Source organism: Mytilus edulis, chromosome 11, assembly GCF_963676685.1.
Source record: "Mytilus edulis chromosome 11, xbMytEdul2.2, whole genome shotgun sequence".
NCBI classification, from domain to species: domain Eukaryota; kingdom Metazoa; phylum Mollusca; class Bivalvia; order Mytilida; family Mytilidae; genus Mytilus; species Mytilus edulis.
This window is the reverse complement of record NC_092354.1, coordinates 11,580,945-11,602,741: the sequence shown is the minus strand read 5'-3', so window position 1 is coordinate 11,602,741 and position 21,797 is coordinate 11,580,945. Positions and strand designations below refer to the sequence as shown.

Sequence of the window (21,797 nt, the reverse complement as noted above, 5' to 3'; positions counted from 1 at the left end):
TGGGGATACTTGTCGCTCAGTAATTTCGCTTTCGTTGAGTACCCTGGTGCTTACTGGGGGTACTTGTCGCTCAGAAAGGACTGGTGTTTGTCTTTTATTCATTTTGCAACTTATTTCATAGCGCTGTCAGTTTCACCTTGAGCTATAACTTAATGTCCCCTGAGTATCTTTGGCTTATTTTTCAACAATATACCACTTATTATGAGTAATGAAATAAAAGACATAGTTGTCGTCCACACAATACACGTACATATTATCATTAATCCAATTCCTTTTATAATCCTTCTTCACTTCTTTATAAGTTAGTTTCTTTCAATTGTGACTAACGGTATTTTTTTTTGTCACTTGGAGTCTCTTGTACCTTTAACATAAATCTTCTCGACTGAAACAACTTCACCAATTAGAACCAAACTTGGCCACACTCTTAGTTTGAGGAATCATGTATTAACAATGAATCCCATGAACCCACATGCAGTCCACCATGATGACACGACTAAACAACATTATTTTGTACTCATTGTGTGTTTTTGTTTTGTTCAAAATTTTCTTAGATAAATATTCAGATTTCATTGGATTTGTGTTGCTTAGTATTTCTATGTTGTGTATTGCGAACTGTTTTTTCTTCTTTTTTATGTCTCTTTCGCCATTGCATTGTAAGTTCATGTTCGACAGATCAGTTTGAATGTCCCTATAGTTTCATTCGCCTCTCTTTTCCAGATGATATTTTAATCCGTTTTCGTTGTAGGGCCTTTCATACTTACACAGCAGTGACATACGTAGTCATGGAAATCTAAAAAGTACAAACTGTGTCGTCGATGGAAGATTTGTATTAAAGATAACAGATTTTGGGCTTCATGCCTTCAGATCGAAGGAAGAAGACACAGACAAAGAGTCATATGCTTATTATCAAAGTAAGTTGTACTTTCTATGATTTGATAAACCTTAGAGATAATTATTATTGGTAGGGTTATTTACACCCATTCATGATCCAAGTGTTCTTCCTACCAAAGAGTGTGCAAAACCTTATGATCGCTTTCTGTGATACCTATACAGAGAGCATTCTATTATTATTTTTCTTATTTATTTCATAACAATTATTTATACTAAAATTTCGTAAAATTATCTTAGGATTGATCATGATTTGAATGCATAACTTGTTCCTAATCTAAAAATGAAAAGAGTATCAAAAGCCTTATATATTCATGCATTATGTGAGCAATTTTAATTTTTCAAACAGGAGAATGTTATATAGAAGATAAAACATTTTATAGTTTTATATCATTTGAAACTTTTAAACGAAATAAATTTATGTAACCGGAAAGTAGGGTATTTCCATTATCGGCCATGCCTTTTTGGTTTGATATCATAGAATCAAATACATATTAGAGAATTATCCAAAAAAACGCAAGCGGTTGTTATTTTATAGGTCTTTTATGGACTGCTCCAGAGTTGTTACGAATGCATAATAGACCACCCGAAGGAACTTCGAGATGTGATGTGTATAGTTTTGCTATAATATGTCAAGAAATAGTGTACAGAAATGGAGTATTCTATCTTGCTAACGTAGATGTAAGTCCCGAAGGTAAGACAGCATATATTCTAGTATTAGTAGCTTCTGAATTATATGTAAGGTTTTACATTTTCTAGAAATGGTGATATTTAATGGTCAGCTGATACAATGTGATACTGTAGACACGATTGTTATATTACATTTTTAATGAAAATAAGTATGTGACAAGTTATACATCAAAATCAGGATGGGCGAATAGCACTTGAATTGTATGCAAATGGTAATTGATTAGACATGATTGATATGCAACTGTAGAAAACGCTCATGCATTGATTAGACACGATTGATATGTAACTGTAGAAAACGCTCATGCATTGATTAGACATGATTGATATGCAACTGTAGAAAACGCTCATGCATTGATTAGACATGATTGATATGTAACTGTAAAAAACGCTCATGCATTGATTAGACATGATTGATATGTAACTGTAGAAAACGCTCATGAAAACCAGGTTTATGATGTAATATGTATAAAAATGTCATAGTTGTAAATCTGATGTTGGTTAAAGCCAATTTGTAAAATTTACTTGAATTTCCTGTAGATTAATTCAAATTGACAATTTTGTGACTGTCCAAACTTAGGAAAATTGACAGTGTTTGGTTTTGAACCAATATAACAATATGACATGTGGTATGATTGCCTATGAGACACATTTCCACAAAAGGTGAAGTTTAATTTTAGAGTGGCCGTTTTCATTTGCTTTTGATTGATCAACTGCCTACAACTTTAGTTTTACTACTTTCCAAGCCTATTTTGTAATTCCAAGCTGTTTACTTAGGAATGGTTGCAGAGGGCAAAACTTCCAGTTGGTCATTTGGGAATGGTCGCAAAGGGCAAAACTTCCAGCTAGTCACTTCTACTTAATAATACAGGGTGGTCTTGTCTTGCGATTTCTTTTTTAATGTCATAAAAATTGTACTTATAATACATTAAAACTGACCTAAGGTATCTACTCAAATAGTCTTTTTAATTTCATAGTATCTAAGGCATAGATCAAAAAATTTGATAGTATCTTTGGTGGTTTGATAAAATAGACTGTTTACGACTGGCATATGAAAATATAGATATTCTACCTCAGACAAAATTTTTTTGGCTTTATCATCGATACAATACCTTGAAATTTAGATTTAAATGCTATTGAACTTTGAATACACATCTTGTCTTTGCTGTTAGATTTTGTGCCTGTTTTTTATAGACTCGTACTCTGGTGTATACTCAATTTCTTTAATAAAAACGCATATAAAATATGACGTATTTGATCGTGATCTTCGTGTCTCTGTTGACCTTTTATTCGTATATAATGATTATAGGTTATAATGAATGGTAAATGTATTTTTAAATGAACAAAATATAGATAAACTTATTGACTGAAATTATATATAACTTGTTAACAATACGGAATTATCAGATGCATACAATATTGGACATTTTAAAATAGAAGTCTTCTATTGATTAATTGATTAGATGGCTGAGGATGTGAGAATTACCAATAAATCTCTTCGTTGTTATTTCTTGATTTAGTAATATCCTGCTTTAAATAACACCGGCGTTGATTCTAAAATTATTATCTTAAGAATAGACTACTAAGTAATGTACAGTATGGTCATTACGACACACTTAGTGGGGTTCAGTTTGGGGAATAACAGTTGTATAAGTTATAGCTTCAACGTTTCGTGTTAAATTGTCACGACACCTAGCGGTATTCAGTTTGTGGAATATCAATTTTATAAGTTATAGCTTCAACGTTTCGTGTTAAATTGTTAAATAAGAAGTTCAGTATTTGTTCAAACAAACACTTTCGAAATCTGCTTTTAATATAAATGTATTAATTCGTTCCTGCCTATTAATGTTTCTCATTTTATATAATTAGAATAAGAAATTTCCACATAACGACTTATAAAAATTCAGCCTGTACATTCCACATTACTTAACCGATAACCACAACAGACGATGTCGAAGTATATAGATAATAATCAAACTATGCTATGTTTTTCCATTTAATGTTGGATTTTTCTATGAAACTTGTACAAAAGTATGAGATCGAGACAATAGTAGTCTCCCGCGTCTGTCATACCTTATTATAAGCCTGTTGACGAGTTAAAACAGGTTTTCAAATCTCATAATTCCATTTATTGATTTTAGTTTAAGTTATTTCAGTTAAAAAATGAAAGATTTGCTTGAACATAAAAAAAAACTGCGACTAGTTATTGCGATATGTGGGCATCTTTATGTCTGTATTATGTACTATGTAAATCCAAATTTAGTCGAAATATCATAATTTGAGTACAGATTCAATCTCTTTTTAAATACCACAATTCTTATATCTAAAGGTCTTAAGATCAAAGATCGTATAAACTATTTATTATTTTAATTATGTTTTGGGAGGCAACCTTCCTGGTATGGAACTAGCGCCCTGTCTTTTAATTATGTTTTAAACATTTACGATTTAAAACTAGTCATATGACTCAGGGGCAGACGATTTTGTGGATTACAATTATAAAACCTTTCAATGATGCCTTAATTTTTAGAAATTTGTTTAATTTCCAAGAGAACGTTAAATCACTTTAAATATTCAAATTGCCTGTTTTCGGAAACCGAATTTACGACTGGATTATTTCCCTTTGGAGACATAAATTGTCTTTATTTTCCAATCAACAAGATAGAAGGAAATGAAAGACAAGTTATAATAGGAGTGAACACATTCCATTGTAACAATCAATATCCGCAAGTAAAAATAACTCTCTCGGATTTCTAACTATTCTTAAATGTCCCAGAGGTTTTGATGCGTAGAAACAAAAACCATATTGTTTGTATTGACCTTCAGAGTGGAGAGCTTTGCAACTTATTGACAAACACGGGGAAATATCTTGATACATCTTTATTTGTCAAGTGATAAGAGATGACAGTTTCTGAAACTTAGAAAGGAAACAGCTTTTATTGTTGCAGGGAAATACTACGCTGTATTTGTATGTAATTGGTTAAAAACAATTCATTGACAATATCTTTACTCATCTGATTGTTGGAGGGGAATAATACACAGTATTTGTATGTTATTGGTAAACATCATTGACAATATGATAACATCCTTAATAATCTATTTTCATGTGACAGAAATTTACAAGAAAGTTAAAAACGGACTGAGACCGTATTTCCGGCCAACATTAGATGAATGTGATTGTCCATGTGATGAGCTAGCCGATATCATTAGACAATGTTGGAAAGAAGATCCCATGGAGAGACCAGATTTCCCAACACTTAAATCCATCATTAGAAAACTTAACAAGTAAGTATATATGCAAATATGTTCAAAAACCAGAATAATTAAATGCTGCTACAGTGGAAATGAATAAACTTCGAAGAAAATACAAAAAAAAATAAAAGATCAAACGCATTCAACGGATGGAAAACAAATTTCATATTTGTAACTTGGTACAGATCACATCCTGATGTAGACAATAATGAAATTAACCTGGATTTATATGTAGCTAGTTTTCTCCATTCAGAGCAAATATACATTAAATTGCGTATTATGTAAAGACATTGTTGCATAGAACACATGTTTTTCTAAATAATTGTCCGATTCACACAGTATTTATGAAGAACGACTACAATAGACAAAACATAAGTTAAATAGCAAAAAATTGAAAACAACACGTTTTATAATTTATTGCGTCCGAAGCGCTTTTCTGGATTTACCTTCATCAGGAACGCTCAAAGCCAAACATTTGGAATCCGAAGATGTATAAGTACCGAAAATCGTTGAAGAGCTTCATGTAAAAAAAAACCTAAAATAAATAGCCAAATTCATCTAAAGCCAACTTTGCCTGAGGGAGTTGAAACCTTAGTTTCATAATAATTTCAAAATTTATAAACAGACAATTTTAGTAAAGTTTGTTAAATCATGTCAGTACCGAAGCACTGACTACTGAGCTGATGATACCCTCGGGGACTGATAGTCCACCAGCAGAGGTATCGACCCAGTGATGTAAAAAATTGAAAACAACACGTTTTATAATTTATTGCGTCCGAAGCGCTTTTCTGGATTTACCTTCATCAGGAACGCTCAAAGCCAAACATTTGAAATCCGAAGATGTATAAGTACCGAAAATCGTTGAAGAGCTTCATGTCAAAAAAAACCTAAAATAAATAGCCAAATTCATCTAAAGCCAACTTTGCCTGAGGGAGTTGAAACCTTAGTTTCATAATAATTTCAAAATTTATAAACAGACAATTTTAGTAAAGTTTGTTAAATCATGTCAGTACCGAAGCACTGACTACTGAGCTGATGATACCCTCGGGGACTGATAGTCCACCAGCAGAGGTATCGACCCAGTGATGTAAAAAATTGAAAACAACACGTTTTATAATTTATTGCGTCCGAAGCGCTTTTCTGGATTTACCTTCATCAGGAACGCTCAAAGCCAAACATTTACCATCACAAATGAGTACACACTCTTTACTAAAGATGTTCGATTGCCAATCACTGAATTAGATACATATCTGTTATTTGCCCTGATCTTCCATATCGTGAAAGTCACAGAATCATGCGGGAAGTAGGGTTATTGTCATGCAACATGTTTTTAATTTTATTTTACGCTCATTAGTCACTGGCTTGAGACAGTCGCCATCACAGTAAATAACACTTCTATTTCGATGGGAACTACTAGAATCTGTGAAATGGTACATTTGTGTACAGTTCTGTGAATTATTCAGAAATATATTACCTTAGTTGTATTTGGCAAAAATCTTTCGGGATTTTAGGTTCTATAACTGTTGTGATTCAAGTGTCATTGTTAAGTCTTTTGTACACGATACTTGCGTCTGGCTCAAAAAATTACAGGCCTGGTGTTTGAGATTAGTTTTTATACATGTGAAGTAGACTTCTTATTGTCTTGTTGGCAGATTTACTTTGTTAACCTTATTGTTTATGCCTAAATTAATTTCAGAATACCATTTAGCCTACTTGTAAAGCTCAAACCATTCCGTTTCGGCAGTTAATCCTCTTTTCTTTGATGTAGCATTATATTAACTATTCGTGGATCAGATGTGACCCTGAATACTTGGCTTGATTAATCAGATCATCATTGATTCTAGTTTTTATCCTAACCGTTTTTGATATCTTCTTATATAAATTTTTCCACGAACTTCTCGTACACAAATTATTAATTTAGTAATTCTTAAAATCAAGCCGAGGAAATATGTAGTCTGACCGAGGATACATCAGAAAAAGATAGCTGTTTGTCTTAATCGTCCCATCGTATTATTCGCGAAACAAACTTATTCCAAATCCTACTTTATTGATGATGTCAACACTTTTGATGAATAGCCGCCATCAAGATTTAGAAGATTTAGAAGTAATCGAAAGTTCACCGGTAAAACGAAGACATTTTTACTATAATAGCCACTGGTGTCAATAGCAGAATGAATAATTTACAAGCAGTATATCATATTTTTCAGATTTATCAAAATCATTAAAATTTTAAGAAAAAAAGTAATAATATATGTCTCGTTCTGAGAAATATCGATTTGGAGTGGGCTGATTGATTGATGTATCGTTATGTTATAATACTACAAGACGTTTTAGATATTAGATAGTCGTGACTTAAAGACATACGTTCTAGTATATTGCCAACGAGACAACTCTCCAAAGACAACTAGGGATGATATGTGACAATTCAAAACATACTTATGCTGTTTCTTTACTAATTGACACCTAAAGTAATAAATACTCCTCTATACAATTCCTAAATGAAATCGATAATTATACGGCATCTATCAATGCAATGTTCACATTACTGAATGTCTCTTTTTCTGCATTATTAGTCTGTTTGTCTTTTTCTTTCTTTAGCCATTTGTCAGTTTGTTTACGATCTATGAGTTTTAATGTCCTTCTGATATCGTTCGCCCCTCTTTTATAACATGCACCTACAAGTAAGGCGTGTAATTTTGTGTAATTTGAAATTTGATTATAGTCGACTGTCTAAAGTTGGTCGATTTAAATGACAAACTGTAACCGGAGATGTAGGGGTGTTAACTTCAAACTTATTTCTCAGAATAAATCTTCAAATATATTATAATAATTTACTTCATTCTATAATAGTAAGAAGTACAGGGTTTGGATAATTTCCTATTACGACCAATATCTGATAAGTGTTACCTCCCTGATCTATGTAAATTGTTTTAATAAACTCAAAATATGTTCTTTATTGTTTATATCACTACTTTCCAGTACATATCGTTTCTGATCAAATACGTTGGATTACTATTGATTTGAATCTTATTCATAAAAACATTAAATGAAAGAATACTTTCAAAATAATTAAATTACTTATTATTTCGATCAGTTTTAGTGTCTACCTTATGATCGAAACCTCTAAAAAGAATAAGAAAAATTGGGCTTCGTGTATATGAATAATATGAGATGTAGGGTGAAGGGTGTGAGTCAATAGACAACACTCTACCAATCATTCAAGGAAATCAACAATAAAAGACACAAAACAAAAGATAATGCACTGACTTTTTCTGTTTCAAATATTTACCTGACGGAAGACGTAATGTAAGTATTTCGAAGTATTTTACATTTTTATGACCGAGTAGTAAGAGTAAATGACCAATTTAAACCTGTTTTTCTACAACTTACTTGCAGGGATGGAGACAAAGGAAACATATTAGATAATTTACTCTCAAGAATGGAACAGTATGCAAACAACTTAGAAGCATTAGTGGAGGAACGGACGGCAGATTATCTAGAACAAAAGAAAAAAGCAGAAGATTTATTATATATGATGTTACCAAAGTAAGTCTGGATTTCAGATGCGTTTGTAATGGAGGTGTTTTACAAGCATTTATATGAACAGAATAACAATAATATACAACTTAAGAAGCTTGAAATATATAAATAAAAAATTGTAGATTCAAACGTTCACGTGGTTTTAAATACTTGAATGCCTTATCTTCTAAGGAAATTTATCAGTCAGACATTTGCAGATTTTTGTCATTGTTGTTCATGAATCCCACGTGTTTAACTAAACAATTATTCATTTGGGCAAAGTTGTCAAAATGTGACGTCGAATAAGAAAGTAAACTTCAATATTTCAATCACCTGCAATTTTGTTCTTCTTTACATATAGATATGAATTTTCAAAACATTGCTAAACGAAAGCGTTTTGCCAAAATCCATTTTTTTTAGACTTAATTCCTACCCTTAGGGTTTACTAGTCGAAAGCTTTAAATAATGTATTTGTATATTTGTAGATCAATAGCAAATTCGTTAATTCGAGGCGAATCTGTGCCTGCAGAAAACTTTGAAAGCGTGACTATTTATTTTAGTGATATTTGTGGATTCACAGCCTTGTCGTCGGAATCCACTCCATTCCAGGTGAGATATCACTATGTTCGTAATAAAAAGGCATGTGTGAATACACTGAACTCTTAAGGGGACGATAAATATAAACATCAAATATAATCTAACACAATTCATATGCTATTCATCTTTCTTGAACTATGACTTGTTAAGAGTGAATATAATTGCTGACCCATCTTGTGGATGTAACATTGAGACGATCCACAATTTATTTTTTGACTGTTCTTTATATACAAACCGGAGAGAAATTCTGATGAACAATCCGAGATGGCTTCCTGATGACCTTATACTGAATATTAAGTTACTAACATATGGTAATCCGGACCTCTCGTATGAACAAAACATCTGTAAATTTAAACATGCATTCGAGTTTATTAAAAAGGTCTGAGAAAAAGTGTATTTGCGGTACATTTACGTCATTATCATCATCATCATCATCATCATCATCATCATCAATACCAATTTTTACTTTATTACTGTTTCCTATTTTTTTTAATTGATAGACTCGTATGTATTATATATTGTGAACAATGGCATGCTCATATTAATATTGTATTTTATTTTTTTTGTTATTCGGAGCGGACTTCATAAGTATTGTTTACTTGTGTCCAATCAATTTTACTTTGAGTAAATAACATATGTTTAAACTAAACCTATAACAGTCATATATATGTAGATCAAGAGGTATCTCATTTTTAAGATATTTTAAAATCCTTGACCTCTAACTTGTTCATGTTGTAAGTAGGGTGAGAATATAAAAAACAAGTCACTGAAAACTTTAAAGATAAAACAATTATTTCATTTAACAAAACAAATTAAAAATTGAATAACAGCAGTTCGACCAAAAACTAGGATTGGTAGTTGCTACGGAAGGATGAGCGCAATGTTCCTCACTAGGTTTGGTGAATGAAACATAGCAGATACCGTTCCAGTCATATGGAAAAGGAAATAAGAAATTGAAGTAGTTAGACTACAGATAAACGAAACACTAAAGATGTTTACGTACAGCAAGCACAACCCTGAACAGGAATATTAGCTCAGGACATATTGTTCATATGGAGCAGAAAAAAAATGGTACCGTAAATGTTCTTAGACGTGCTGGCTTACTTTTGATAACATGATCATGTTTTACAAATTGTTAATACGGTTAACGTTGATTTCTCATTTCAGGTGGTTGATCTTTTAAATGATCTATACACTACATTTGATAACATTTTAGAAAAATTTGATGTATATAAGGTGAGTACAACAAGATTGTATGTTTTCTCAATTCAAAAGTCTCTAATCAAATGGCATAAGACACATCAAACAAATGGATAACAACTGTCATAGTCCTGACTTGGTACAGGCATTTTCTTATGTAGAAATTGCTGAACTAAACCTTGTTTTAAAGCTAGCTAAACCTCTCACTTGGATGACAGTCGAATCAAATACAATGTGTGAACATATTTTTTGTTTAGTGGCCAGCTGAAGCACGTCTTCAGGTGCGGGAATTTCTACCTGCATTGAAGACCCATTGGTGGCCTTCGATTGTTATCTGCTCTTTGGTCGGGTTGTTGTCTCTTTGACACATTTCCATTCTCAATTTTATAATAGTATGTCAAAAATAGGGGTACAGCGGTCAAAATTGTGTTGTAATATTAATCACTATAAAAACAAACAAATATGAAACAAGGAAGCACAAAATGGCCAAACATATCAGAAAATATTGAAGACAAGAATACACAAATTTGCTATGGTATAATAACACAATGAATGACGGGATGTATAAGTTCAGAGTCACGTCATGGATGCACCAAAGAAACATAAAAAAAACAAATAAAACATCTTCGACAATAATTAAATTAGGTCGCCTATGTAGAAATGCATACTTGTGGCGTTATGAAAGCTCGTTCAACAAAGATTTGTTTAATGTAATTATATTTTTATTTATCAAAATTGTGTTTATTACAGGTTGAAACTATAGGTGATGCTTACATGGTTGTATCTGGACTACCCAGTAGAAATGGGAACTTGCACGCGCGGGAAGTTGCCCGGATGTCATTAACATTATTGAATGCAGTGTTGTCTTTCAAAATACGTCATAGACCTAATGAACAAATAAAATTACGTATAGGAATACATTCCGGTTCTGTTTGTGCTGGTGTTGTGGGACTTAAAATGCCTCGGTATTGTTTATTCGGTGATACAGTAAATACCGCATCAAGGATGGAATCGAATGGATTGCGTAAGTCTCGGATGTAAATTTAGAATATTGAATGTTAAGATTCATTACAGTAACAAAAGAAAAGTTCTTGTAGGATATTTGCGACAGTCGCAAAATTTGAGATTTGACAGTTAACATAAATTATATCAAGTAGAATTTTTTTTCTACGTTTAACATGTTTAAATCTCACGAAGCAAAAAATTATACACCGAGTTTGATTGTATTTGACTATATCAGAATTATATATTCACCATGCTCTTACACTTCATGAAAATACGGAGTTTTTTGGTTATTTAAATTTGCAGTTACCAAATGTTAGAAATTATTTTAAATTAAGGAATGTATCTCCCTCATGCAAAGCTCTGATCTCTTTCACGGATTTGGCTATACTTTTTGGACCTTTTGGATTATAGCTCTTCGTCTTTTATATAAGCTTTGGATTTCAAATAGTTTGGCCACGAGCATCACTGAAGAGACATGTATTGTCGAAATGCGCATCTGGTGCAGGAAAATTGGTACCGTTAATGTTATTGACGTCTGTCAGTTGTTAACGTACATTATTTCTGTTATATGATAGATTTCTATGTTTCCACGATCTAAATTAAGAAAAAAATATTTATCAACATGTAATTAAATATGGTATCTCGTACAGTGTGGACACAATAGGAATGTAATGATCCTGTAACGTTTGGATTATGCTATCGTTACGTTTGGTGTAACTCACTACGATCACAACTAGATAGTTAATATAAATGGTTTGCTTATTGGGGTATTTTTAGGTCTTGTTTTATTTTTACATTTGTTTAATAAGACTTTATATTATGGACACCAATTTTGTCAAAAAGAGTTAATTGCATTAGAAAATGTGAATAGTATCCTCCATAAAACAACTATTACACATGCAAGTTCTTGCGATATATAAAATGTACTTGGAACAGTATTTGACATTTTCCAGGCAATAACTCTATAGTGTTTGTGCGATTTACTTAACTTAAAGTGATGAGCTCTATGCTAACATGCTAATAATGAAATCTTTATTTACGTCCAAAGTTCTGAAAAGCCATTAAATTAATCTATCTGAATTATTTTGTAGCTTTACGAATACATGTTAGTCCATTTACAAAAGAGATATTAGATAAATTTGCAACATTTGAATTAGATTTACGAGGCCCTGTCGAAATGAAGGTAAGTGTTGTACTTAGTTGTCTTACTCAGTACATACGAGTCGAACAATACCATAGGGCCAATCAAGACTTAATACAATATCCACCAAATGTCATGGCAAAAAACAAAACACGACGTTAAAATAAAAGCTCACAAAAACAAAAGACTGACCAAGAAGTGTTTGTGTATCATTCTCGACAAGTAGCATGTCAATAAAAAGTTTATTGCAAACTCGATTGTCTCATTAAAACCTTTGTAAAACAATTGTGCAATTAGAGAAGCAACAGAAGACTAACAACTAACATGAACTGATTTTGCTTCTGATGCTGATAATTACAACTTAAATTTTATATTTTAAAAATATTTGAAAAAACCCTGAAGCGCCGTATTTAGTTTCCATTTATTTTGAACACTCCAAGCTAAAAATTCGATAGCCAAAGGTGTTTAAGAACTAAAACCTTTGAAGAGCTATGTGACCAAACATAACCAACAGAAAGTTTAATCTATCTAAGGTCTCCAATGGTGTTGAAAGTTTTCTAAAATCTTTCTCACTATTTCAAAAACATATATGTCTTACAACTAAAAAGTACAGAATAACACTACTAATTAATAAGTTTTTAAAAGTTGGTTTATTTATATGTTTTCAGGGAAAAGGTAAAGTAACAACATACTGGTTAACAGGTGAAAGGGCTACTCCGAATCCAGATCGTGAGAGTGATTGCTAACAATTATAGATTAATGTAACGATAAGGCTTTTGTGTGACAGTGATTAATCAAGATCATGATAAAGTTGAATCACCATTACATGAACCTGGTCACTCGTACTGCTGAATTGTCACGTGACTAACAACCAATTCTGTTACTAGTAGTTTTTTTAATTGTTTAAATTCAGTTGAAATATTGTATAGATCAAGGAAGACAAAAACCATTTTTTTATTTTTTGAAAGTTTTTAAATGTTTGCTGATTCGATGTACTGTTGTTTTAACTTAAAACCACCAGATATTATGACACGATCTCCATCCAACAATGATTATCATGAAGCTTGTGACATATGGTAGGGAGCATATATCAATTACACATGTAAGGATTAGATTTTGAATTATCAATCATTTGCAATACTATATTAAAAAAAAGTGACTAGTGTTTCCAATTTAGATTATGTATAAAGAGAAAATATATATATTGTGATCCCTGCCCGAAAAAAGAAAGTTGAACGACTCTTTTAAAATGTGGTAATTTGAAAATGTAAAGTTATCTCATTTTTGTTGTAAAAATACCAGTGCAAAGCAGATAGTAACACATTTAAAACCGTTAACTGCTTTATTTTTCAAAATCAGCCTCCCAAGTTAATGTTCGCAACGACAGGGAACAAAGCAATTTAAATTCAAAACACCTCACAGAAAAGAGATTTCTCGATACATGGTGAATAAACTCATCTCATCATAGATACCAGGAATTATTCAGGTAAAGGAAAAACCATGAATGATGATTTTTATTTATTATTTTTTTAATTGTGCGACATGTTTAATGTTATTTTCTTGGTTTTTTGAGATAGTCATAATTACTAAAACTTGAATTAATATTTTATTTGGAATTACAAATGTAAATCATGTATTTGACTAGAGTTGTCCAACCTTACATATCGAATGGTCTTTCTACTTAAACATATGCCGCGTGTTAACAAATATTAACCACATGACACCATCCCAGTCATTGAAAACTGTGTTACTTTTTATGATTGTCTCAAAAGAAGGGCGAAGAATCTTTTGTTCAGTCAATTGATGTATAATTATTATTGTATTGAGTCACCTTCTGACTTTAATATCATTTAAAACTAAAAGTTTTACATTTTGGCAATGTGTTTGAAGGAAATGTAATTGAACCAATGAACCAATTCGCCATTTCAAAATTTAAAGGACCAATGATAGTTGTATTTTTTCATGACGAAAAAAGTAAATAAAGTCATCGCATTGGTAGATTTTAAATTGGTTATGACGTACTAAGCCAATCTTGAAGCCGTACTGCAACATTTATTAACAGTAGAACCGCCGTCGGCACTAGCTTAATTTAGCATAATTTGATCACAGTTCAAATTACATATGTGTTTAGTATTTAATTTCTTACTCCATACATTTGCTATTTACTTAAATGTTTTGGTATTTCATGAAATGTTTGGGTATTTTTTGTTTGCACTATTGTCTCATTGCCTTCTCACATCTATTGTTCCATGACGATACGATAACATTTGTTGAACGTAAAATTTAATTGCACGTTTTTGTTGTTGTTAAAGTGGATAACGTTTCCGCTAACAGATAAATATTGATTCAAATTACTTTTGTAATCTGTTCTTGGTTAGAAATAGGTGTATGTTAAAACCATTTGGTGCACTATGTGATGTTTAAGAATTAACTTTGTCAATAAGAGTAAAACTATCTGGTTAGATCTATATAATAGTTGTGTAAATACACTTATTCAAATACAAACATGTTTATACACATTAAGACAAGAAAGCAGAATCTAAAATTTCAGAGGTTTTAAATAAAAACTGTCAGAATATGTAAGGGATGCACAAACATGAACGTTATGAAAGACCCAATTAACAGAATACGAGTAAAATTAATATTTTCTTGTAAATAAGATTTTTAGATACAGAGATTGCTTCATTATTGACATCATCAGTGATTTCTTACCGTTTTCCTCGTCTGTCTGTTCATGTTAATGTTTTTTTTCTTTCTGTCTCATACATATTCCTCTAGTTCTATATGAAAGGGAATCTAGACTTAAGTTATTTTTTGTTGTGTTTACTTTCTATTTTGTTTAGACACATGTAATAAAAAGGTATGAATATTGATATAGAAAATAACTATTTCACATTTCTTTTAATTACTCAATCGAATTGCAATGCTTCATGCGGGAAAGTGTACATTTGACATGATTTCCCCGGAAGATTACAAGTAATGAATCGCACAATACACATAGTAAATGTAGATTTGTAATGATTTTTCCAATCAAGTGCACATTGTAACAATTTGTGTACATTAGAGTACACTTGTGTAAAGATTTTTGCAGTATAATACACAAAACCATATTATATACAATGCAATTGTTTTATTTATTTTTATAAATTAGTATTTTCTTTTGATTTTTATCTATGTTTCATTGATGATTTAATTTTAGCTTAAATTTATCTATATACACATATTGATCAAAACTGTATATTTTGACTGTTATTGTAAAATACTGTTCTATAATAAATTAGTTTCTTTACCATATATTCTTTTTTTTTCATTTGATTTGAACTGAATGGTTAGTTAACATTACAAAGGTAGAGTTGCTCCGAATGGAAACCAACTGTCATACTCCTCACGTGGTACAAACATTTCCTTATGTAGAAAACGGTACTCGGTTCTACAGCTAGTAGCAAAACATCTCACCTGCACGACAGCTTAATTGGCATTTGTTTAATCCCTTGATTTTAGAAAGGTTTTTTTCTCGAAAAAAAAGTATACACAAATACGAAAATTATTCTCTGTGTCTTTCAACATGCGGTCTAGGGAACAACTTCATTTTAAAGTAAGTCAATTAAAATCTTCCTATATACCTACACTGCCGGAGTACCTGATTTCATTCTATGTATATAATAATTGGACATTTAAAGTGATATAATGATTCATCGCAGATACAACGCTTATAATTCAGTACGAAAGTAGAAGGTCTTATCAGTATTTAAAAATCTATAAGCAAAAGTTCAAATAACCAAAATACCGAACTCAAAGGAATTTTTTTAAATTGAAACCCAATTGGCAAAGGCGAAAGCTAAAATACATCAGACGGATGGAAAACAACTGTCAAATCTGATTTTTAATGCATTTACTTATGTCGAAAATTGTAGCTAAACTTCTCACATACAGTCGCATATAACGCCATCATATTCACAACAATGTGTGAACAAAACAAATAGACATTATGAGTTAAAATGTGGAAGGTTGCAGTAGAGCAGTCAACATTGTGTTATAATCTTAAACATAATCATTGTCTTTTACAAACTGTGACTTGAATGGACAGTTTTCTCATTGGCACACATACCACATATTCGTAATCTAAAAACAACTATGTCATGAAAGAAAAACAAATTGCATATAGCCACTAATTAGACCAAACACATTTGCAATGATATAAGACAAGAATACAAAAAATTAACATATCATAATACCGCAAAGACGGGATGTATAAAAACCGAGCCATACCAAAATGATATCGCCAGTAACGATGCAAAATATAAACAGATAGATACAAACAAACACTTTAACTTGTAATTAGTAGGATAAACAACGTCAGTACCTAGAAAGTGTACTCCAATACCATTATGCATTATTTATGAAGTTGAAAGACTTTGGTGTCAAGATCAGTTACTAAGTTGAAGAGGCTGAAATGTGTTTACAAATCTGACAAGTACAAAGTTTAAGTACATTGAGGATCAAAATTTCAAAACGTTGTGCCAAATATGGCTAAGGTAATATATGCATGGGATAAGAAAATTCTTAGTTTTTCGAAAAATTCAAAGATTAGTAAAAAGGAAATTTATAAAAATGACCACATAATTGATATTCATATCAACACCGAAGTGCTGACTACTGGGCTGGTGATACCCTCGGGAACGAAACGTCCACCAGCAGTGGCACCAACCCAGTGGTGTAAATAGTTATTAAAGGTACCAGGATTATAATTTAGTACGCCAAATGCGCGTTTGTCTACATAACACTTAATCATGTTTAATATGTTCAAATCTAAGTTTAAATGTGTAAAGATTTGCGGAATGGTTCGTGTTTTTGTATTCAATCGTTTATTGTCATGACGTTGTCAGTGACTCTTTGACTTATTTTATCAAATAATCGTCGGATAAAATAATTCATATGATCATCTGCCACGTTAAGTGGTCAGTTCCTTCTTGGTTTCAGTCCTGATGACAATGGTGATATTTAAGGAGATTTCTGGACAAATTAATTCATACTTTTCTCAGATTGTTTATGACGTACTAAAACGTAATCCATTGTGAATTGTGAATATGGATACTTTAAATGTAGTTAGATTGTCTCTCTTTGCGCAGAGTACCATTTTGACTGGGGAAAAGTGTATAACCATAGATCGTTCTGTAATAATTGTCTTTTAAACAATGGACTACCTTCAAATCAAATGCTCTCAATTACAAAGTTTGTTTCCAATATATTAAGTAGAAAGTAAAATTTGAAGAAAATAAGACAAAACATCTATTTGAATTGTGTATCTACTTAATTTCAGATATGTTATTCTGCCAAAAGCAATCAAACAAACAAATCTACGATATAATTGTCAGATTGTTCATATTGATTTTATGCTTGTTGCAACATATTTTAAAATTAAGAAGGGGGGTCACTTTGCAAATTATCAAATTTGCATGATATTCAAATCTATTACTAAATCTCTTTACAACTTTATTTTAACAAAATGTATGAAAGACATCAAATTAAAGTAATATTAACATATCTCTGTTACTAAAGTCTATGTAAACTGTAGGTATAACTTTATATATAGACTTTGGTAATAAAATGAGCAACTATATTTAACTTTAATCAAAGATTTGAGTGTTCTTCTAATATAAACCACTATGTCTACGTGGTATGTTAAAGAGTACATCCCTATGTTTGAAAAGAAAAAAAGTTCAATGAAGCAGCTTCATTTAAGGCAATGAGACAACTGCCTCCCTCAATTTTTTAACGAGAAAAAAATAGGAGGGAATAAGGAAAAATTTGCTTTTTCAGGGGTTCTTAACAATTTTGTTGTCGCGACGTCGCGTTCGTTTTTCTAAGTATTCAGTTTTCTATATTGCGTTTTGTAAACTGTTGTTTGCTTTGGGTTGTTTTTGGTAGATTATCGTTTTTAGAAATGACATTGTCTGTTCGTTTTCGACCTAACGAGTTTGATTATCCCGTTGGTTAGCTTACATGTTTTAAGACAAAAGACATTGTAGAGTAAATAGTTCAAGCTTGGTATGATCTTCCAGGGATTACAAGTCTTATCCTGATTTTTATGATAAGAAAGCAATGAATGAGGTTGTTAAATTTGGTATGTGCCTTTTTGTGCTTCTTTGTTAAATATTTGTTTGTTTTATTGTTATTAAGATTATAACACAACGTTGACCTATTATTGACATTTTTACCCATTGTGTCTGTTTGTCTTGTTCACGTATCGTCGACATTATAATGGAATTTGAAGAGACTGTCGTACAAGTGAAAGGTTAAGCGCTATAGAACCAGGTTTTATCAACCTTTACTCATAAAAAAAATGCTTGTACCAAGTCAGGAATATGACATTTTATTAGGGACTTTTCGTTTTGAATTTTCAACAGAGTTCAGTATTCTTGTGATTTTACTTTTTGCTCCTTTTAAGGACCTCAACCAAGGTAATGGTAAGTTATTTTGCACTACAATATTAAATTTTTTACTGCCGTTAAAAGCGTTTGGTAGAAGTTTGATGCATATGTGTTTAATAATAAGCCAATACTAATATATTTACTATGACTCTGTCCTCCAATTCGGACATATGGGGGTTTGAAAATAAAAATAATATTGTTGAAAAAGTTGAAAAATTACATTTACAGTTTTGAAAGCGCATTTTGGGGGTGCGATCCTCTACGCCAAGTTTTATGGTGTATGGAGAACTTGGAAAATGTACACTTGAACTGCAGATCAAGTTAAAAATGGTATGTTTTTGGCACAAGCTTGCAACAAACGATAAAAAATTATCGGGTAAACTGTACAAGTTACTTTGGTACATGCATGAGCATGAAGGTTATAATTTCAAATGGTTTAACTATGTAAAATCTGTGTTTAATGACTGTGGCTTTTGTGAAATATATAATATTCCGGAGCAAGTTGATTATAATTATATTAAAACTAATGTGAGGCAGCGTCTCCAGGACCAGTTTATTCAAAAATGGTTCTCTGATATAAATAACTCATCAAGGGGGGAATTTTATTTACACTTTAAAGAAGAGTTTTGCTTAGAACCATATCTGTTAAAATTAAGGCGGGGTCATAGAGTAAATATATGTAAATTAAGGGTATGTAATACAAAGTTTCCCATTGAAACAGGAAGATGGAGAAATGTACCACGAAATGAGAGAATTTGTCCACTTTGTACAGCTGGTCTTGGTGATGTGTACCACTATATATGTATATGTACCAATTATAAAGTTAAAGATTTAAGGGGGAAGTTCATACCTCCATATTATTTGAAATATCCAAATGTTAAAAAAGTACTGGGCATGCTTAAATATTGTAATAATAATGTGCTGTCTAAGCTGTCAATTTTTATTCAAAAGGTAGAAATGATGCTTGTCTGATTTAAAACTGCAATAAACACAGATTTATCTCTGAAGATGTATAATTTAAAAATTTATACTGTATGTATTATGAAATATGTTGTGATTTATATTGTGCATAATATGCTCCTGTTACGCAGTCTTCTGCGGCTGAGTTTTCTTTAATAAACTTTAATAAACTATAGTTTATGCAACGTTTTACCGTTTTTTTTACCATAAACAACACGATGGTTGTCACTAGTAAAACAGGTATTGCTTGCAATACTTGAAAACACGAATGATTGGTTCTCCGTGAGGTTAATTTTGTCCAAGTTTCTATTTTCTCGATTTGTAGACTTCTGTTCATCTATGTGCCTTTTGGTTCATGTATGTTGTCTGATATTTCCGACTCATAGTCTTTCGTCCCTCTTTTATCATCACCTCATCATGGTGTTTTCAGTCTATGGTTTCACACGTAATGATCACTGCTTCTGTGTGTTCATATTGCATTAACAGCTATTGCATATCCTTTGTTTAAAAAAAAAATGCGTTTTCTTTTTAGTTATGAAGATGTAAGAATAATCATATACATACGCCATGTACGTTACGAGAGGCTGTAGATGTCAAATATGATTCCTCGTATAGGGAGAGTATCTCAATAGATCTGTCATCAAAACAACTATAACAATTACTAAGTATTCAATAGTTCCGTTCCATATGTAGATATATTCAACATGGACTATCTTACCTTTGGAATGTAATCGAATTTGTCCCTCACATTGTTTTCATTTTGCAGGACATATCTATCGGATTCAATGTTAGTTTTTTATTGACTTGGTCATATATGATATATCTGCAATCAATCAATATCTTACTCAATATATTTCACTAAAACTTTTGCGATACGGTTTTTGATCTTGGACAATGAAAGACTAAGCAGCATCGAAGACACTTTACTCCATCGTCACAAATCATTTTACGTACTAGAAACTAGCGTCAAGCTAAGCCACTAAAGCTGTCAAAATCCTCCTGCATTAAAACATTTTATTTCAGAAGACTATAATCACAAGCAATACAAACAATGTATGTGCTTTATAAAATATTTCTAGAACAAGTTCATAAATGATCATTCTCTATTTTTTGTGCTATTTTCATATTTCCTGACCGTTGTAAGAAATATATTTATCTTTACTAGTAAAAAATGATTGGTTGAAATTTAATTGTGAAGTTAAATTTTCTCGTTTTCTTCTAAATATTCTTATTGTAACGTCATGAATAAAAGGGGACCATGTCTGATGACGTCACATCAAAAGTACACAAGTTTCCTTAAATTTTTGAAATGTCGGTTTGCTGTTTCATAGACATATACTCACAAAATATACTTATAGTCCTATTTACCAAAGCTCTGTTCGAAACACTAACTTGGGTCGTTTGAATATTCCAATTTTATTAAACTGATAAATTTAAACTGAAATTAAAAATAAATTGAGTCTCATTTTTCAACATCGATTCGCTGTGTCTCTTTCACCTTTATGTGATATCTTAGTACCCTGCGTTATGAATAAGATGTCCTGTCTAGGTTTGTCATCATATAATGTTTACTTACAGACGTTGGGGGTTTCAGGTTGAATAAACTTTCAAAATGTTAATATTTTAAAATTTTGACCCATTTAAGATTGAATGATCATTGATTATTTTGCTAACAATTGCTTGGTTTGCTGATGCTTGATGACAAGCAATACATATTGCATGTGCTTAAACATTTAAGTTTATTATACAATGCTTATCAAAGGACCTACAATTTTGAAAGTGTTAATCATTTCAGGTTCGCCATAAAATAAAAGCTATTTTCCCACAGAAGGATGATTTCCATGAGAGAGTTTCTAAAGCAGTAAACATATGGCAAGATCTGCAAATATCACCATGTACAAAGTTTTAATCATTCATTTTAGGAGTTATTGTCCCACTATGATTGGTTTTTTTCTAGTAGATAGAAAGAAAAGTAAAAATGATATAGCAATACATGTACACGATCTACATAAAGAGATCTTAGTTCTAAATTGTTTTCTAGTCTTCAATGATTGAAGTCCACATAAATCCACGTGAGCGAATGGCTCTCCGGCGGTTCTGGTTGGGGTAAAACAACACAA

General features: G+C 31.5%; 1 protein-coding gene across 19 annotated transcripts in view; it reads left to right on the top strand.

Moving 5' to 3' along the window:
* Nucleotides 1–15,580, top strand: part of LOC139495139 (atrial natriuretic peptide receptor 1-like) — a 440,175-nt gene extending 424,595 nt beyond the window's left edge. For all 19 annotated transcript variants that reach the window (XM_071283316.1, XM_071283309.1, XM_071283313.1 and 16 more), the window contains 9 exons: nt 746–911; nt 1,427–1,582; nt 4,686–4,857; nt 8,221–8,370; nt 8,829–8,952; nt 10,108–10,176; nt 10,891–11,164; nt 12,237–12,328; nt 12,955–15,580. In XM_071283316.1, coding sequence (XP_071139417.1) covers nt 746–911; nt 1,427–1,582; nt 4,686–4,857; nt 8,221–8,370; nt 8,829–8,952; nt 10,108–10,176; nt 10,891–11,164; nt 12,237–12,328; nt 12,955–13,032 — 1,281 coding nt within the window. In that variant the 3' untranslated portion in view covers nt 13,033–15,580. The remainder of the gene's footprint in view (nt 1–745; nt 912–1,426; nt 1,583–4,685; nt 4,858–8,220; nt 8,371–8,828; nt 8,953–10,107; nt 10,177–10,890; nt 11,165–12,236; nt 12,329–12,954) is intronic.
* Nucleotides 15,581–21,797: the final 6,217 nt, after the last annotated feature.